The 17,622-nt window shown below is 43.5% G+C and overlaps 2 protein-coding genes across 5 annotated transcripts; both read left to right on the forward strand.

Moving 5' to 3' along the window:
* The first annotated feature begins 271 nt into the window (after positions 1–271).
* On the forward strand, positions 272–13,076 carry LOC128430067 (oxysterol-binding protein 1). Of its 4 annotated transcripts, XM_053416007.1 has the most exons (17): positions 464–754; positions 1,748–1,920; positions 2,193–2,401; positions 3,025–3,193; positions 3,540–3,651; positions 3,858–4,041; positions 4,653–4,770; positions 4,985–5,042; positions 5,228–5,392; positions 7,010–7,255; positions 7,899–8,019; positions 8,284–8,387; positions 8,673–8,768; positions 9,846–10,033; positions 10,831–11,066; positions 11,189–11,227; positions 11,351–13,076. In XM_053416007.1, exons 2-17 carry the CDS (start codon positions 1,784–1,786, stop codon positions 11,491–11,493), a joined length of 2,325 nt encoding a protein of 774 aa, XP_053271982.1. In that variant the 5' UTR covers positions 464–754; positions 1,748–1,783; the 3' UTR covers positions 11,494–13,076. The 4 variants fall into 4 exon arrangements, with proteins under 4 accessions (XP_053271981.1, XP_053271980.1, XP_053271982.1 ...); XM_053416006.1 differs by lacking the exon at positions 464–754 and adding an exon at positions 272–292 and having other exon boundaries at positions 11,189–13,076; XM_053416005.1 differs by having other exon boundaries at positions 463–754; positions 11,189–13,076.
* Positions 13,077–13,594: 518 nt separating this feature from the next.
* On the forward strand, positions 13,595–17,591 carry LOC128430249 (N-acyl-aromatic-L-amino acid amidohydrolase (carboxylate-forming) B). Its single transcript, XM_053416272.1, has 7 exons — positions 13,595–13,973; positions 14,111–14,380; positions 14,473–14,668; positions 14,774–14,867; positions 14,966–15,073; positions 15,175–15,287; positions 17,349–17,591. Exons 2-7 carry the CDS (start codon positions 14,115–14,117, stop codon positions 17,589–17,591), a joined length of 1,020 nt encoding a protein of 339 aa, XP_053272247.1. The 5' UTR covers positions 13,595–13,973; positions 14,111–14,114.
* The last annotated feature ends 31 nt before the right edge of the window (positions 17,592–17,622 follow it).

Genomic DNA, 17,622 nt, shown 5'->3' on the forward strand with positions numbered 1-17,622 from the left:
ATTGTATTAATCTGTAGTTTTTAATAAATGAATTATAAAAACACGAGTTCATCAGTAATTTATAATAACAAAAGCAGGTTAACACCCTTGATTCATTATACGTAGACGTTGCATTGTGAAGCTAACGTTACACTGGCTGGTGGTGCTGAACAATATTGAAGAACGAATATCAATATAACCTCTAAATAATACTTTCATAGAAAAATCAACTTAAGCAGAAGCTCCAATTACGTCCTCCACAAAAAGAGCTCGTGTCCGCTAATGTGCCGATAATCTGCTATGAAAATAAAAGGTAAAATAACATCGATGTTTTGGGGATTAAAATGTACATTTTATCTGTTTTTACGTGTTGATGAACTATTATTTTAAAAGGTCAACAACAACAAAAAACACCGGTTCATGTGACCTGTCGTGTTTCTACACGGAAACGACTCGTGTTACACCGGGTGTAACCAGCAGCGAGCTAATGTTAGGCTAGTCAGCTGTAGCTAGCTAGCATTAGGGTTCATGTCGGCGTGCAGGGGTGTAGAATGAACAGCACGCACGCGGCTCACGAGGGATACGACTTCATTCCGCTGGTGTCGCGTGGTGTCGCCGTCGCACCGCTGTTGCCTCACGCCGGGCCGCTCTCCCCCGGGCTGGCTAGCTAGCTAGTTAGCATCTCCGGCTAGCCACAGCGGCGTATGGGTGCCAAAGTTAGCCGAGACTTCCCCTGGTGCCTGGTGGCCTGATCTCACGTTTCGGACACGTCAAGGTAAACGCTTCGCCAGATCGAGCGAGTTATTAAAAGTTAACCGGCGAAGGGGACGGTGGTTTCGGCGCTGCAGCTCGCCGTGCACCGGGGCTTGGGAATTGTGTGAATATGCACACGTCAGCCGGCAAACTCCGAGCAAACATGTCAGTTGGTGCAAATTCACTTTAACTCATGTTCTGGCTGTACTGATCCAGTGACTCCCACTTAGCCCTCACTGTAGCTAACCAGCCCCCCCTGACTAGCTTCTGGTGGCAAGCTCTTTATGAACTTTCCCATTTGAATGTTTTGTTGTTGTTAGTATTGTTTGGAGAAGTTCTCTTTCCCCCTTTTTTTTCTGACATAAGTCAAAATAAATCTCACTATCTGTGTCAGTCACTTATATTAAGTTTAAATGTCATCAACAAGACAATAATGATTCATCACTACTTAATCTCTCTTTCATTTAGATAGTAGAAGTGTGTCAATAATGAATCTGTATTGATCCTATAGTTAACCTTTGACCCCCTCATACCACACTGAAAGATCAATATCCGCCACCGGTACTGGTCTGTAGTAATGTTGCATTCAATGTTGAGCTGGTTTAGTGTGAGAACAGGTAAGTGACACGCGAACATTTTTCATAATCAGTGAATCTGCTTATTATCTTCTCGTTCGATTGTTTTGGTTGTAAAAATGTCAGAGAAGCGGCTGCAATATCACAAACTCCAAGTGGATATATTTAAAGGACTTTGCTTTTCCCAGTCAGGAGCCTAAAGTGCCCAGATAATGTTTTTTATAGAATTGAAGACAATGAAAACCAGTACATTTTTACATTTGACGAATCGGGACCAGCTAATGTGGCTTATTTGCTTCAGAAATTACATCAACAACAAACAGACAATCGAAATGGTGATTTTCTGAGTCAACCTTTTTATTTAGGGATCTATTTAGCTTTGTGTAATGGCACAAATCTTGTCACATGCGTTTTAACTTGACTTCTCCTTTTATTTGAAGGTTCCTCAAATCCGTATTCTGATTTTGGGGGCAGTGATGTCAGAGCCTAAGACCCCCACCCCTACCCCAGCTGGTGACACATACAAAGGATGGGTCTTCAAGTGGACAAATTACATCAAGGGTTATCAGCGGAGGTGGTTTGTCCTCAGCAACGGGCTGTTGTCATACTACAGGTTTGTTTCCCTGCAGAACACAGACCACACAAATGATGCAGCCTTGATAATGTGACTAGAGAAATAGCTTTGTATTCATCCTCAGTAACTACTGTATAATTACACCCAACAAACCGTCCTGTGTTATTTCTATTATAATCAATGTCTGTCAAATTTAAGCTCTCAATACAACTGTAATACAGTGAATAGGACAGCAATTCTGTTATGGCCATTTCTTCTTTCTCCATCTTTAAATGTTGTATGCCAAAAACTCATTACTCTCTGGCTATCAGGACCCAGGCAGAGATGGGCCACACATGTCGGGGCACAATCAACTTGGCCACCGCGACCATCACGGTGGACGACGCCTGCAACTTTGTCATCTCCAACGGGGGGGCGCAGACGTATCACCTGAAGGCCAGCTGTGAGGTGGAGCGTCAACGCTGGATCACTGCCCTCGAGTTGGCCAAAGCAAAGGCAGCTCGCATGCAGGCGGAGTCAGGTAGAGCCCAGTTCTGATATCTTGACTGAATTTATATATTCATTTAGTTTATTGGAAAATGTCACTGACAAAAGCCGCAGATTGGACCCAAATCCGCGTTCAAGTAGCAGTCACAAATTGCTATGTGTGAACTCTAATGCAGTCTGAAGGGTCGATGACACGTTGCACTGTCCAACTAGATTGCTGGCAGCAGCTACAGGCAATCAGAGCGCAGGGTGGGGTGACGATGGTGAAGGTACATGTTGTTGTGAGGCGCACCCTGACTTCTGCAAATTGCTGTTACGTGAAGTACTTAAGGAATTCATTAAGTAGTAAGCTTAGTTTGAGTATGAGCCACCCAAGTTAAAAGCTGTGTAATTACTAAGTATAAAGTAATTAAATTTAGATTTGACAGTCTTTTGAAGACTCCCTCTTACAGGACAGCTAGTCCTGTAGTGAGAACTGCAGTGATCTCAGGAAGTTTCTTCATCGGAATTTTGGATTAAACATTCAAACACAATGGAGGATGTAAAAGAGCAGGCGGGGGGGGAAAGCATTTAGTGTTTTTGATCTGTGGATCTTTTAAAACTCAGATTGAAGTTATGATAGTAGACTTCTTCCACTGTTGTTTTTATCATCAACAGATGACTCCGGGGATGACTTCTCACACTCATCTGCTCCAGTGGCGCCCGGCCAAGGTGGCGGCTCTCAGAACTCAGAGGTCCAGACTGCTCTCAGAACACTCGGCAGCAAGGTGGAGGACCTCAGCACGTGCAATGACCTGATCTCCAAGCATGGCTCTGCCCTCCAGAGGTCAGGCTCTGTCGCTCTGTTTGTCCTTATGCCCTCAGTCCATAGTTCAATGTTTATCACAGCTCTTCTTTCTAAAAATACAAAGGAAAATTCCCGAACATGAAAGCACACAATACGTACACACTGACATTTGTTAAAACACAATGACACAGCTCCAAGAATAGCGACTAAGTGTAGGTGTGGTGGTGCCAGCATGCAAAAGAAGTATGTAGATACACAGATGAGCAGACATGTACTTTGAGTTATAAAAATAAAGCCTGTGAGTCATGCTCATGGTTTTTAACAATGTAACTGGATGACGTCTCTTGCCAACAGATTATTATCATTGTGCGTTTTATTATTTCAGGTCTCTGTCAGAGCTGGACAGTTTGCGCCTGACTGGAGAGGCTGGGGATAAGATTCGACAGGTCACAGAAAGGGCCACGCTGTTCCGCATTACCTCTAATGCCATGATTAATGCAAGTGTCACGTCTTCTCTCAGTACATTTATACCTTGTCTTTTAATTATGTAACCAGTGAGTCTGGCCCTTCTGAAAAAACAGGATTTTTCTCCCGTCTCCGGACTGATCTTGTTTGAACTTAAAGAATCCAAACTCACTGTCCAGGCCAAATAAACACGTTTTAGTGGTTCTAACTGAACCTGTGTGAATGTTCGGCTCCTCAGGCATGCAGAGACTTTCTGAATCTGGCTCAGGCTCACAGTAAGAGGTTGCAGAAGGCCCTGCAGGCAGAGCGGGAGCAGAGAGTCAGGCTGGAGGAGACTTTAGAGCAACTGGCCAAGCAGCACAATCACCTGGAGCGGGCGTTCAGAGGGGCGTCGCAGGCAAATGCCACAGCAGATAATAAAGGTAGCAAGCGACTCTCACCCTAACCAGTTCCCAGACCACAGTTTCCAACTCATTATTTAACAGGTTATTTTTGTGAACACGCATATATTAAATCCCTCACTGATTAAATTGTTGCTGAGAGTTTTTCTGCCAACAAAATGTCACTCAAGAAAACGCATTGCTTTTGTTGAAGTGCAACATGATTAGCGTTCACATTGTAGTGAACTCAAAGTTTGGCTGATTGAAACCATGTCGTAAAATGTTTTTGACAGGTCATCGAAGTGCATCACAAATCCTAAATAGACTGAGCTTCTGTGACCTTGATTAACTCTCGAGCCCAATTTCAGTTGCAACCTCCGAGTGTGGGAACCACTGCATTAGTTGATACACAGAAAACCAGCCTGCTACCTTTCCTTCAATCGCTTCTTTATTTAAGATATTTCTTTCCAAGATATGCTGCTTTTTTGGCGAAACAATGAGATGACATTACCTTTTTATTTTAAGAAATTGTGATGCATGGTTTTGACATTTTAAATACCACACATTTCGTTTGATCAAGGAAATACTTGTGAGCCTGAATGCTTTCTGCTGTTGTCAGTAAAGAGTCTGCTAAGTAATAACTCTCTGTAAAGGTGCTGCCGGGCCGGGAAAAGGCGAGGCCAGTGACGAGGAAGATGACAATGAATTCTTTGACGCTATGGAGGAGGCTCCAGAATTTATCACTGTACCTGCAGATCCACAGTTTCACAAGTGAGTTGCACACCATTCACAATACATGTGATTGTAGATAAACATGTGTTCTGACTAAAGGGTGAATTCCCAGAGACTTCAGTCGTTAATTCATGTGACCTGCTTCCTTGTAAAACATGTCAGTTAATCACAAGGGTTATCTTACATTGGTTGTTGGTTGAAACAGAAACCTTTTATACACTGACACAATCCATGTTTTTTCAATCTCTTACAGAAGGTCTAGCAGTAATGTCAGCGGTTTCAACAGTGAAATGTGTCCTGATGATCAGTCGGTATGTCTCCAAGCACCAGTTCAGTTCATTCAAATGTTCATTATGTGTTTTTGTGCTACAATCAAGAGTCGGATCAGAAACATTTCAAGAACGACTCATTTTGAAATCCAGTGAATCGTTCTTTAAAGCTTCATCTCTTCCAGTAGGTTTCATGCTGATTACTGACAAAACTTTCTGCCCTTCAGCTCAATGAGGAACCTCTCGCCATAAACCCGGAATCCCCTTCTCAGGAGCTGGTGCCCTTGAAGAAGAGGCGAACACGCATCCCGGACAAACCCAACTACTCCCTCAACCTGTGGAGCATCATGAAGAACTGCATCGGCAAAGAGTTGTCCAAGATCCCGATGCCTGTGAGTATTTCTCTGGCTCTGGGTTGTTTGCTGATCTGGCGATGAATAGGTCACATGAACGATGACCTCCTCCTCTGGCTGTCCTTTTTGTGTATTTTGTTTGTGTGCTTGTAACAACGCTTCCAGGTTAACAAGGTTCACACGAGGTTAAGGACGTATCAGCACGTCTCAGCCATGCAGCACCAGAGTGCGACTATCATGTTGTCTTAATTAAATGTGTGTTGATCTTCGTCACTGCAACACTATTTCTGTCACATTCTTTGGAGCCTTCTATGATTGCAGTTCCTCTATCACTTCATCTGTTGTGGGAACAGTCATCACCTCAACTGAGTCATTCTGTTTTTTAATTAGTTTAATCATCTGGGATTTGTTCATTGTCATTGCTGTTGAATAATACAAAATTTGCAGTTTAGACAAGTTCAGTTTTATGCTTTAAAAATCTATTATAGTTTATCCATACTTTGTTTTATTTTATTTATAACGATAGTAATAACTTTTCATATACATAATGTCATGTTTTCCGTAGCTTTTTGTAGGTCATATAAGGGGGTTATTATTATAATTATTATTATCATTGCTATTATTATAGCACACCAGTCAATAGTCTTAGTCCTCTGGGCCTTAATGGGATTCTATAAAAGAAGTAATGACAACACATTAGGATCTCATCTCATCTCATCGTCATCCGCTTATCCGGGGTCGGGTCGCGGGGGGAGCAGCTCAAGCAGGGGGCCCCAGACTTCCCTTTCCCGGGCCACATTGACCAGCTCTGACGGGGGGATCCCGAGGCGACACATTAGGATAATTACCTTAATCGACCTTTTCAAAATCCATATAAGCGTGTCACAAAAGAATATAATATAAAATGGCATTAGAAACTAAATACAATTTTGAACAAGTCATAAAATCACCAAATTTAAAAGGCAATAATTCAGCTGTGGTGAGATGAAGGCGTTTGAATACTTAAAAAAATAAATGTTTATGCTGATAAATACTCTTTTATTTCCTGCAAGAGACTATGTATCTATGTTCCACCATCTAGCCATGTCCACCATGTTCCACCATGTAGCCAACAGAGGGCAGAATTTGTTTGGCCAAGTTCAGCGAGCCAATGACGAGGATCTGTTTTGCTTGTGAAAAGATTTTGACGTCCAGTTTTTAACATCATTAGACATAAAGTGACCTCAGCCGTCCATCTTCAGTGGGTCTAACATCTGTTTGTCATCAGGATAATAATGTCTAATCGAATCAAATATACTTTATTGTCCCCCTGGGGAAAGTTTTCTTGGGCCAAAGTGCTACAGCAGCTGCAGAACAGTGCATTGTACAGCAGACAACAAACAACCTTACACAAAGACGTATCGTGTAAGACCGAGAATAATAATGCAGAATAAAAAGCAAGTTGAATATTGAACCTGTCCGGAAATCACTTAACACTAAAAGGATATGTCAAAGCTTAAAGGTTATTGTCTATGTCAAAGTGTTTTGTCAATACTAACATTATAGTAGCAATATTAAACTACACTATATATATATACGGCCAAATAATGTACCATAGCATCTTCATTTGTGATGACTGCAACCATTACTTTACACCTGTTCTGCTCTCTGCTGTAGGTGAACTTCAACGAGCCCATCTCAATGCTGCAGCGGTTGTCGGAGGACCTTGAGTACCACGAGCTGCTCGACAAGGCCGGCAAGTGCCAGAGCTCCCTGGAGCAGATGTGCTACGTGGCTGCCTTCTCCGTGTCCTCCTACTCGACCACCGTCTACCGCACGGGCAAGCCCTTCAACCCCCTGCTGGGAGAGACCTACGAGCTGGACCGCCGGCGAGAGAGCGGCTACCGCTCGCTCTGTGAGCAGGTGGGATGCATGCTCTGCAACATCTTCCTTTCCTCAATATTGACTATTCATTTTTCAAAACACAAACGGAGAACAAATACATTTTTACACACCTCTAGTGTTATGCAGCAATGCGGATAGCTTTGGTTTTTCAAGATTTTTGAAAACTTATACACTTAATGACGACCTATTTCCTCGTAAGAACTTTAGAGAGAGAGTTAGACGTATTCGAACAGGGAAGCAAAACTGAACAAAGAAAGGAGGAAGGATGACATGAAAATTCCCATTGACTCAGCACTTTGAAACATTATAGGGAACTAGAATTCATGAGGGTTGCTTAGTAATTGAGGTTAGTCAGACCTCATTCGGGAAGGAAGTATAGTTTTTATTTACTACCATGGGCATAGCAGCGTGTTTCAGTCATGTTTCCTGCATATCTGATTCTAGTTCTCTCCCTCTCTTCTGATCAGCATCATTTTGACATTTTATTTTTGCTTCCGTTAGTGGTTACATTTTGGACACTATTACAAAAGCAGTTTGAAAGTCATGTTGCTTCGCACTCTGATTCTGAAATGAGAAGTTTAAATGGATTTTGACTTTTCCTACTTAGCAGTGTGCACAGTGTGTTTGTTTACAGCTAATGTATCTGTTCCTCTTTTTCCAGGTGAGCCACCACCCTCCTGCAGCAGCACATCATGTGATTTCTGACCGTGGCTGGACTCTGAGGCAGGAAATCACTGTTGCCAGCAAGTTCAGGGGGAAATATCTGTCAATCATGCCTTTAGGTATAAATCACTTTGGTTCAAAGCATTTCAAATAGGCCTTGTGGTTTGATGATGACGTTGATGGAGGGTGTGCTGTGAACATGGCAGTTACGTCTTTGTGGACAAAACAAAGCAATGTTGTCAGCCAGTGAGCAAAGCCTGAGGAATTCATCCGTCACACCTCAGCCTAACTGAAGGTTGTCAGTCTGGAGCCTAGAATAACAAACTTTTGCTTTGTTAGTGTTGCTGGTAAATTTAACATCTGCATTTCCTCTTTCTGTGCAGGCACAATTCATGCAATCTTCGAAAAAGGCAACCATCACTACACATGGAAGAAAGTGACCACCACAGTGCACAACATCATTGTCGGAAAACTGTGGATCGATCAGGTGAGAGCGAAAGAGAGGGAAAATAGCACTGTTTAAAAATAAAAAAGCTTTGAATAAACAGCCCTAAGTTGATGAGCAGCAACCTGTTGTTGATGCATTTCCAAGAAAGTCAACAACAATAGGGAGATGAGAAATGACGAGTCATAATGATCTCGGCTCGACTCCAAATTATATCAACAACAACTTGCCAAAACCTGAACTTAAGTTTTGAACGTCTATCTGTTGAAAATGTTATTATTCCCTTACATTGAGTTCCCTCAAACTTACTTTCTGTCTCCCTTCTAGTCTGGAGAGATAGACATAGTGAATCACACCACTGGAGACCGCTGTCACCTGAAGTTTGCTCCTTACAGCTACTTCTCCAGAGATGTGGCCAGGAAGGTAAGTAAAGTGCAGAAACCTTTGCCTCGCATCAATTTCGACTTTTGCAGATTTCTGAAAATGTACTGCAACTGGTTAAAGTTTTTATGTATTCCATATTCAATTAACTGTTAATTGTGACACAGCAGAAACTGTTCGCATGTTGCAGTTTTTCTGCTTTTATCAAAGCATAGAGAACACGTCCCCTTCTCACTCAGAAGGCCGCACAGGTTCTGGTCCAGGTTCTTGTCATCTCACGCCTAGACTACCGCAACTCCCTCCTGGCTGGTCTGCCTTCTAGAGCCCCCTGATCTCTGTAGCTCATCCAGAATGCAGCAGCTCGACTGGTCTTCAACCTTCCTAAGTTCTCTCACACTACACCGCTCTTCTGCTCCCTTCACTGGTTACCAGATGCTGCCCGCATCCGCTTCAAGACACTAGTACTTGAGTACCGTGGTGCGAACGGATCGGGCCCATTCTACATCCATGGTTAAACCTTACACCCCAGCCCGTCTACTACGCGCTGCATCGGCCAATTGGCTTGCTGCTCCCTCACTGCGAGCTAGCCACTCAGCCAAATAGCGACTGTTTGCTGTCCTGGCTCCCAAATGGTGGAACGAGCTCCCCATTGACATCAGGACAGCAGAAAGTCTACACATCTTCAACCGCAGGCTTAAAACACATCTCCTCCGACTCCACCTTGGCTAAGAAGATGGTCTAATAACCATCGTCAACTCTGATGTTGAGAGAGAGAGAAAAAAACACAAAAAGTTAGTTGCACTTATATGTTGCACTTACATGTAGCACTTTGTAGTTTGGCTTTTTTGAAGCTACTGTACTGACACGATTCTTGCTCTTGTGGGTTTGTACCCTCATGGTTGAATGCACGCTTTGGATAAAAGCGTCAGCTAAATAATATGTACTGTAAAATAATTACTCTTTCGTTGTTTTCTGTGCTACATGCATCATACCTCTACTTCGAGATAGTAAAGATCTGCTCTCTTAGTTTTAGCAAAATCAAAGTTGCATTTGATACTTCCGGTGCTTCTCGGGTCATCATGTGTGACTCTGTTAACCCCCTCTGTCTCCCATCTGCAGGTGACCGGTGTGGTGATGGACAAAGACGGCAAAGCTCACTACGTGCTGTCAGGGACGTGGGATGAGAAGATGGAGTTCTCCAGAGTGATGCAGAGCACTCGAGGTGGAGAGAACGGAACGGAGGGCAAACAGAAGACAGTGTACCAGACCCTTAAAGCCAGAGAGGTCTGGAGGAGAAATCCTTTACCGTAAGTACCGTCTCTTTAAACTGAGAAAAGGTTTAGACTGGTTGCAGGCTAACTATGAATCACACGTGGTACTGTAAATACTCGTAGTAGTTTACACTGTCACACACACAAAGGGGAGAGTTGTGACGGAAAATGACGGATGATTACAATGATTGAATTTGAATAATACTAAACTCTACAGCAGGGTGTGTAGTTGCATAGCTGTTGTTCAGAAACCATTGTGACTTATGTTTATTTGAGCAACGCCTTTTGGATTTATATCGTTTATGCAGTCGTACTTTCTCTAACTGAATATTGGCCGGTGGCCGTAGGCGTTATGTTTTTGGGCTGTCGGTGTGTCTGTGTGAACAATGATATCGCAACAACACTGAGGCAATGTCTTCAAATTCGGTACAATCGTTCAGTCGGACTCGAGGATGAACTAATTCTATGTTGATGGTCAAAGGTCCTGACGTCACACTTTTCTGTAAAAATACATGCATGTAGTTTTTAAATTCACTGGTTGTTCGAGTCATACAACTGTTAATTCTAGTTTTAGATAAGAAAACTGTGTGGAATATATATAATATATTCTATATGATGTCTGGGTTAAGGTTTTATTTCAGGTTAAGTGACCTACTTTTATAATTAAAGACTGTGAGAAACCTTTTATTCAAAATAATACATTAATTACAACGATTTAAAGTTGAGTGATACCGAACCCTTAAGCACAATGACTGAGTTTAATTACCACTGTGGCATCATTTTACACCCAAAGAGATTTTCTAAGTTCTGCTGTTGTGTATCTCTATCCACAGTGACGGAGCAGAGACCATGTACTACTTCACCGCCCTGGCTCTGACCCTAAATGAGTCCGAGGAGGGCATGGCACCCACCGACAGCCGCCGCCGGCCTGACCAGCGCCTGATGGAGGACGGTCGCTGGGAAGAGGCCAACGCCGAGAAGCAGCGGCTGGAGGAGAAGCAGCGCAGCGTCCGGCGTGAAAGAGAGAGGGAGGCCGCCAGCCAGCGCACCTCCAGCCAATCGGATGAAAGTGAGTCAATTGTGTATTAATGGTTTTTCTTCTTCTGTATTCCTATCTACTGGGTATTGGGGGGGGAAATCTTGGAACAAAGGGCTAAAAAATATCTGTGATCCCCTTTTCTCTTTCCAAAGCTGTCGATGAGGATTCTTTTACTGATCCCTCCTTAAAAAGCAAGTATTCCTCATTTTGTCTCACTGTCGCATCTTCACACTTCAATTTCTGCTCTAATCATCTCTATGGATCGATTTCTTTCAGCTTTTTTGCCAATTTTGCCAATCTCTTCTCTCTTTCAGGCTCACCTTATGACAACTACCAGGCACTCTGGTTTGAGAGCTGTGAGGACGAGATCACAGGTGAGCAAATCCATCTATATAAGGGCGGCTACTGGGAAGCGAAGGACCACGGCAGCTGGGAGGGATGCCAAGACATATTTTGACCTCGGCGTTGACTGCAAAGTGCCCTGAAGAGACTGGTCCATCAAAACTGCCTGGTGGACTCCGACCACAGAGGCCTGCCTGCCCCCCTACTCGGCAACTGCTTCCCTCCAGCGGCTCTCTGTTCTAAGAGATCTCCGGGACGGCCACTGCTGTCTGATCCCGAGGGAGCAGGGTTTTCCCTCCTCGACCCCCTTTGTTGCTGTCACACATCTGAGAAGGCTGAGAGTCTCTGTGCTGCTTTGTCCCGGGTCAGGCTGGGCATAAAGGGGAGGAAATGAAACCGGCAGTGCTTCCAAACGGAGAGTAGATCCTCCTTGTAGCCTCTCTGCTCACGTCTGTTCAGTCTCTCAGATCAGGAGCAGGAGAGGTTTTTGTGCTGAAAACATTTTGTGCGATAATGTAGTGTACCTATTGTCATCCACAGCAAACGTGTGCTTTGGTCATACCTCTAAAAGTGGGACTAAGACCTGGTTAATATATAGATTTATAAATAAATATGATAATGATAATTTCAGTAAAATGTCAACTGGTGGCCTTCAAGATGTTAGCGAGGATTTCATGTTTCTCACTCTCTCTGATTCAGTGTCTTAATGTAATGAAGTGAAGGTTCTAGTGTGCTTGTGTGTATGACTGCATATCTGTTCTTCCATCACTTTACATCCCTGCCACTGTGCAGTAAAAAAAGAAGTGATTGGCCAGAGCTCTGGTTGACCAGTGTCATGTTTTATTGTTTTTGTTTTTATTTTTTACCGAGGCTTAAAGGAAATTGATGGTGAAAATTACAACAAGGCCTAAGCACCTGTTCTCTTTGCCTTAGAAGCAAGTAGCCTGCTCTCACTTGCATTTACAACACAAATGAGTCGATACGATCCTGAAGTGTATCGCCGGTTTCTCGTGGAACCATTTAAACGTGGTTTAAGATGTACTTAAAGAAAGAAACCGTGAGCTGGTGAAGTTTTTTTTTCTTCTTTTTTTTTCCGGTGCTGAGGAAATCTCACATTAGTGCAGTTTTATATAAGAACAGTTAATGGAATTATCCATTTTCACAGCATCGGAATAATGTTCAGTCATTTTGCTAACAAAGCGAGAGGTAACTTGATTACATGGCAGTATAAATGGTGTTAAGAAGTGTTAAATATTTGCTGTGATCAATTTCTCGATCAAACGAAAGAGCAAAGACAACAATAACAAGTAAATGCAGTGGTGAAAACAAACGTCACACCATTTATCTGCAGAAGTATCCAATCATATGCAAGTATATTTTGACACCAAAAACGTGAGATACAATGTGTGTGTGTGCATTTCATAATTTTGTTTGTAAGTGTACTTAAATATGAAGAATAAATAAACAAAGAGTTTAAAAGAAATGCAAATAACTATGATTTTATAAATGTATAGAATTTCATATTATAGTATCGTTTTTTTCCCCCAGTATTTTTGTTTCCTCACATATTACTCGAAGAGGACTGTCTTCACTTTCAGAAAAAAAGGGAGTTTCCATTGAGAGGGGAGACGTGACATTGTTCAGTATTTTGTATTAACAAAGAATCTGTAATAAACAAATGCTGTGATGTCAAACAAATCGCTTTTCAGACCCGTTCTTCATGCTCCAACATTTGTATTTGACGCACCAGAAGGTTAATGTGTCCCACTGGTTTGTATTCCAGTGGATTTGATGATGTCATAGCAACATCTCTAAATGCCAGACCTCATTGAAAAGTGTCAAACTTACCATTAGAATGTATTTCATGTTTATTAATAATAATCGTAATGTTAAATTGGCTGCTGGTCCTCGGCTATTTGGAGTCTATGACGGCCCAGATTTTATTTTAGCTATTTTAAAACACCGTCTCACAATGAGTCAGTAAAAATAGAGAGTAACACAAAGTTTAACCCGATATTTAAACTCTTCCTTGAGCAGTGAAACTCTACTATGGTTTTAAATCCCCGGCTGCTTCACATGATATTTTTCCTGATGAGAAGAGCTCTTTGTTCCCCTGTTCACATCGCAGGCGCCTCTCCTGCTGTGTCATGCCAGCAGATTTATTTTCAGCCCATTTTCTGAAAGGCAGACTGGAACCTACCATCCTATACAAGGGGCCGACAGAATCGGGAGGACACACCCTGATACAGTGTAGTGCAGTGCAGTGGACAAGAGGTGGTAGAGGGACGCTGGGAGTTTGCATAGCAGGCAGCTGAAGCCTGTACAGTGGGAGATGTGGGAATGCTGAATCAGTGAAACTGCATGAAAGCCGGGTAGAGGGTGGAAGAGGGTAAACGGCAGGGTAAGATGTACAGTATGACGCCGCGTCACTCATTTCCTCTCTTGGTTGTGAATGTGGAGCTGACAGTTCTACCTCAGGCTTTCCTCCTCGGTTAGAGAGACTTTGAATAGACTTTTATCTCTGTGCTGCTTTGGTGCGTTTTTTCAAAAAGCCGGAACTGCCCCCTTCACATTTCAGCGAGCCAGAAAAGCGAGGTAAGGTTTCACAAATCAATATTTCAGCTTTGTGTTGCCGTGTCAGTGACAACAGAGGATTTGCAGTTGTTGTGCACGCCGAATAAAAACAGACAGAGAGTGACAGTTCTTGCCCTTTCCCCCCTTTCTGCTCCCAGTCTGATGGAAGTGGACGAGGTGGTGTGTTTGCCGCGGTTGTCCCGAGTCGCAGTGTGTGGGGGTACCCATGGCAATGAGCTGTCCGGGGTGTACTTGGTGAGGGAGCTGCTGAAGGCGAGGAAGGAGGCGATGAAGAAGAAGGAGGAGGAGGAGGAGGAAGAGGAGCCAGCGTCGGTGCTGATGGTGCTGTCGAACCCACGAGCCACGCAGCAGTGCCGCAGATACGTGGACACCGACCTGAACCGCTGCTTCACCCATGCTACCCTCAGGTAAGGCCGCAGCGAGAGGTGGTGGTGGTGGTGATGCTGATGTTGTGACAGATGATGAGCTGTCTTGGTTATTTTTGTTCCCTGTCTCCCAGCGGTCCCGTCTCAGACATGGCCCCCTACGAGATGATCAGGGCCCGGGAACTGAACACGCTGCTGGGGCCCAAAGGCAGTGCCGAGGCGGTGGACCTTGTTTGTGACCTCCACAACACCACCGCCAACATGGGCCTGTGCCTCATCGCATATTCTGACTGCGACTGGATCTGCCTGCACATATTCAGGCACCTTCAGGCAAGACAAAGACAAACGGTCAAATCCATTCCCTCTGTACATTTGGAGAAACCTCCCAGAGTAGAATAGAAAACCAAAAAGGTCTGATTTGTCTTTTTTTTTCAGAGGCAGATGCCAGATGTACCAATGAGGTTCATCCATTTCGACGTCTCCAGAAAAGAATCCTATTCCCTCGATTCAGTGGGAAAACACGGCTTCGGTAAGAAGTTCTTTTTTTACTTTAAACTGATTGTTGGAAGGACAGAGAAGCTGCAGGATTTGTGATGTCTCTCCCTGTCTCAAATCAACTTGCTGTAGCGATGGAGATCGGCCCTCAGCCCCACGGCGTGGTGAGGTCCAACATCTACACGGCGATGAAAGATGGCGTGCAGCACATGCTCGATTGGGTTCGCTCCTTCAACTCAGGTGCGTGTGAACACAGGTCACCAATGGAGACATCTCACTTGGCGCACTTTCTAACCCCTTGTTGGACTCCATCATCGGTTTGTTTTCGCTTTTATTCTCAGGTACTACTTTTGAAGGAGGATTGGTGGACGTGTTCACCATGGTTAAACACATCGACTACCCAAGAGACGGCCAGACTCACGACATCACAGCCGCCATTCACCCCGAGCTCCAGGTACAGTCTGAAGAGTATTTGTAGCTGCAGGGCTTTATTCACAGACGGGCCTTTGTCCAATTTGAAAGCTGCTTCGCTTGATTGCGTAAGTTCGAATTAACCAGGGAGTGGATCAAATAAAAGGAATAAACATAAACTACCTAACAATGAAGTATCCTCTTAATTCCAATACAGCATGAACACAAAGGTGGCTTTTTTCGCTTTTGTTTAAAGGTGCTGTGAACAACACAGGGATGAATGTATCCTGTGCTTAACCTGGCCTGTTGCTCATAGATCTATTTGACAGCATTCGTTGCAACAACAAGGTCGGGCGTGGTTCTCTAAGACGTCTTCATACCAAAGGAGCAACTATGACGTTAAAGCACTAAATCTGCTCCTAATTATAGCCTACAAATTACATGGTGACTTACAGGCATCCGGAAACCTTGTTTAACCAGGGACTACAACTCCTACAATGACAGTCAGGCCTATATGAAGAATTTCACGACTAGACTAGAGGGCCATTCAGTCGCCCCCATAGGCAAACCAGTCCTCTTACATTCAATTAAGCTGCAGCGAGATCCATCAATTATTTAAAGGAAGTGGGGGAAAAAAAAAAAATCCTGGATCCACACCAGAATATAATGGATGCTATCCTAACCCACATGACACCCTTCCACCAAGTTTTTGCGGTAATCTGTTTCCTGCAATCTGACCAGGGTGATAACACCAGCTCCTTGGTGGAGGGAACAAAACACAGTGATCAGTAGGTGCACCTGCAATGAATGAACTGACCCAGAGTGTTCCCTTGAGTCTGTTATTCAGTCCACAGCAGAAAAAAAGTCTTATCTTCATAAGAAACATACGGTTCAACAAATATAGTGTTTGGGGTTTCTGTTTAATGTTTACTGGGATTTAAACTGAGCTTTTCTTTCCAGAGCATCGAGGAAACTTCCATGACAATGATGTGGAAGCGACAGACAAATACAGTGTTTGTGTGTTTTCTGTTGTCTAAAGTTCAAATGATGGTGCAGGTAGGAAGTGTAAAGAAAATACAAAATAAAATAAATGCTTCAAGGTGTGGGCCCGTAGATGACAGGAATAGAAACAGGTGGATTGAGGCTCCTGACAATGATGCACGTGTTGATGACTGCCATGCCAGGCAACTTCTTTATAAATAGCAGACATTGTGTCTTTTACAATTGTTGATTGAGATTTGTGGTAGAGTTTAAGAGCATTAGAGGTATTTGGCAGCGATCGTCGCTTTGATGACAGTGAGTCACAGGAGGATGATGCGGCCATTACCGACACTTGACCTAAAATAACTGGTTCCTTACAGGAAACGTACAATAAGAAGAATTGTTTTTCTTCCCCTGAAAGTAAAAACGTGTTTTTCTTTGGCACAAAGTTGTCTCACAAAAATCTAACTACAATCCTTTTTACTCAGACGTAAAGGCTGCAAACATACGAACCATTATTTCCCATAAATAAACAAGTAAAACTTATAATCATGAACTCAATTAGGTTATTTCAATCCTCTCCTCAAACGCCTGAGCCGACAGAATCGACGTAAAGTACAGCTCGTCCAAAACGCAGCAGCCAAACTGCTCATCAAACCAATTTAGATAGAACATATTTCTTTGATTTTATATTCTCTTTCTTGGCTTCCAGTGAATATGACTTTAAGATCTTATTGTTCTTTTTCGGTCCGTTCTAGACTTGCACCTAACTACAGGTGATCAGGCCTTTTTGCCACTCTCAGGAGAACCATCCTGCAAATTCAATATCATCTTTTAAATCTATCTTAAATACACCTTTTATTATAGGTGTGCTTTCTCCTAATCATGTATCACGTTCAATTGTGCCTCGTTTTATCCCGTAAAGCACTGTTTAACTCTAAACTGTCCTTTTGAAACTTTTTTAGCAACTTTGGTGACCTCTGCTCCTCAAACCACAGCACCTCTCGGGGGACCCATTGTTAGCTGTTGCACTGCTGAAAAACCTCACACACATAAAAGTGTGGCGCTCTCGGCTGACAGCAAACCTCAGCTCATTAATCTGATTCCCTGCCCTCCCACACAGGACCGAGACTTCTGCCTGCTCCACCCCGAGGACGCGCTGTTCCAGACGTTCTCAGGTGAAACCCTCAGATACAAAGGCCTCGAACCTCTCTTTCCTTTCTTTGTCAACGAATGTGCTTATTACGAGAAGGGCATCGCTCTCTCCCTGGCGAGAAAGAGGCACGTGATGATCCCGGCCGTCCGGGTGCAGACGGAGGCCGAGCAGCAAACTGCCGAACAGGGATTTGCGTCAGAAGAGGAGTGAGGACGGGATTTTTTTTTACAAACCAATGACA

This window comes from Pleuronectes platessa, chromosome 23, assembly GCF_947347685.1.
Source record: "Pleuronectes platessa chromosome 23, fPlePla1.1, whole genome shotgun sequence".
NCBI classification, from domain to species: Eukaryota; Metazoa; Chordata; class Actinopteri; order Pleuronectiformes; family Pleuronectidae; genus Pleuronectes; species Pleuronectes platessa.

Bases quoted from the DNA above. Each gene is read 5' to 3' on its own strand.
- LOC128430067 (XM_053416006.1), top strand. From the start codon at position 1,784: ATGTCAGAGCCTAAGACCCCCACCCCTACCCCAGCTGGTGACACATAC. The intron at 5,043-5,227 runs GTATGTCTCCAA...TCTGCCCTTCAG, and splicing joins TGTGTCCTGATGATCAGTCG to CTCAATGAGGAACCTCTCGC. The intron at 8,769-9,845 runs GTAAGTAAAGTG...TCCCATCTGCAG, and splicing joins CCAGAGATGTGGCCAGGAAG to GTGACCGGTGTGGTGATGGA.
- LOC128430249 (XM_053416272.1), top strand. From the start codon at position 14,115: ATGGAAGTGGACGAGGTGGTGTGTTTGCCGCGGTTGTCCCGAGTCGCA. The intron at 14,868-14,965 runs GTAAGAAGTTCT...AACTTGCTGTAG, and splicing joins AGTGGGAAAACACGGCTTCG to CGATGGAGATCGGCCCTCAG. The intron at 15,288-17,348 runs GTACAGTCTGAA...CCTCCCACACAG, and splicing joins CCATTCACCCCGAGCTCCAG to GACCGAGACTTCTGCCTGCT.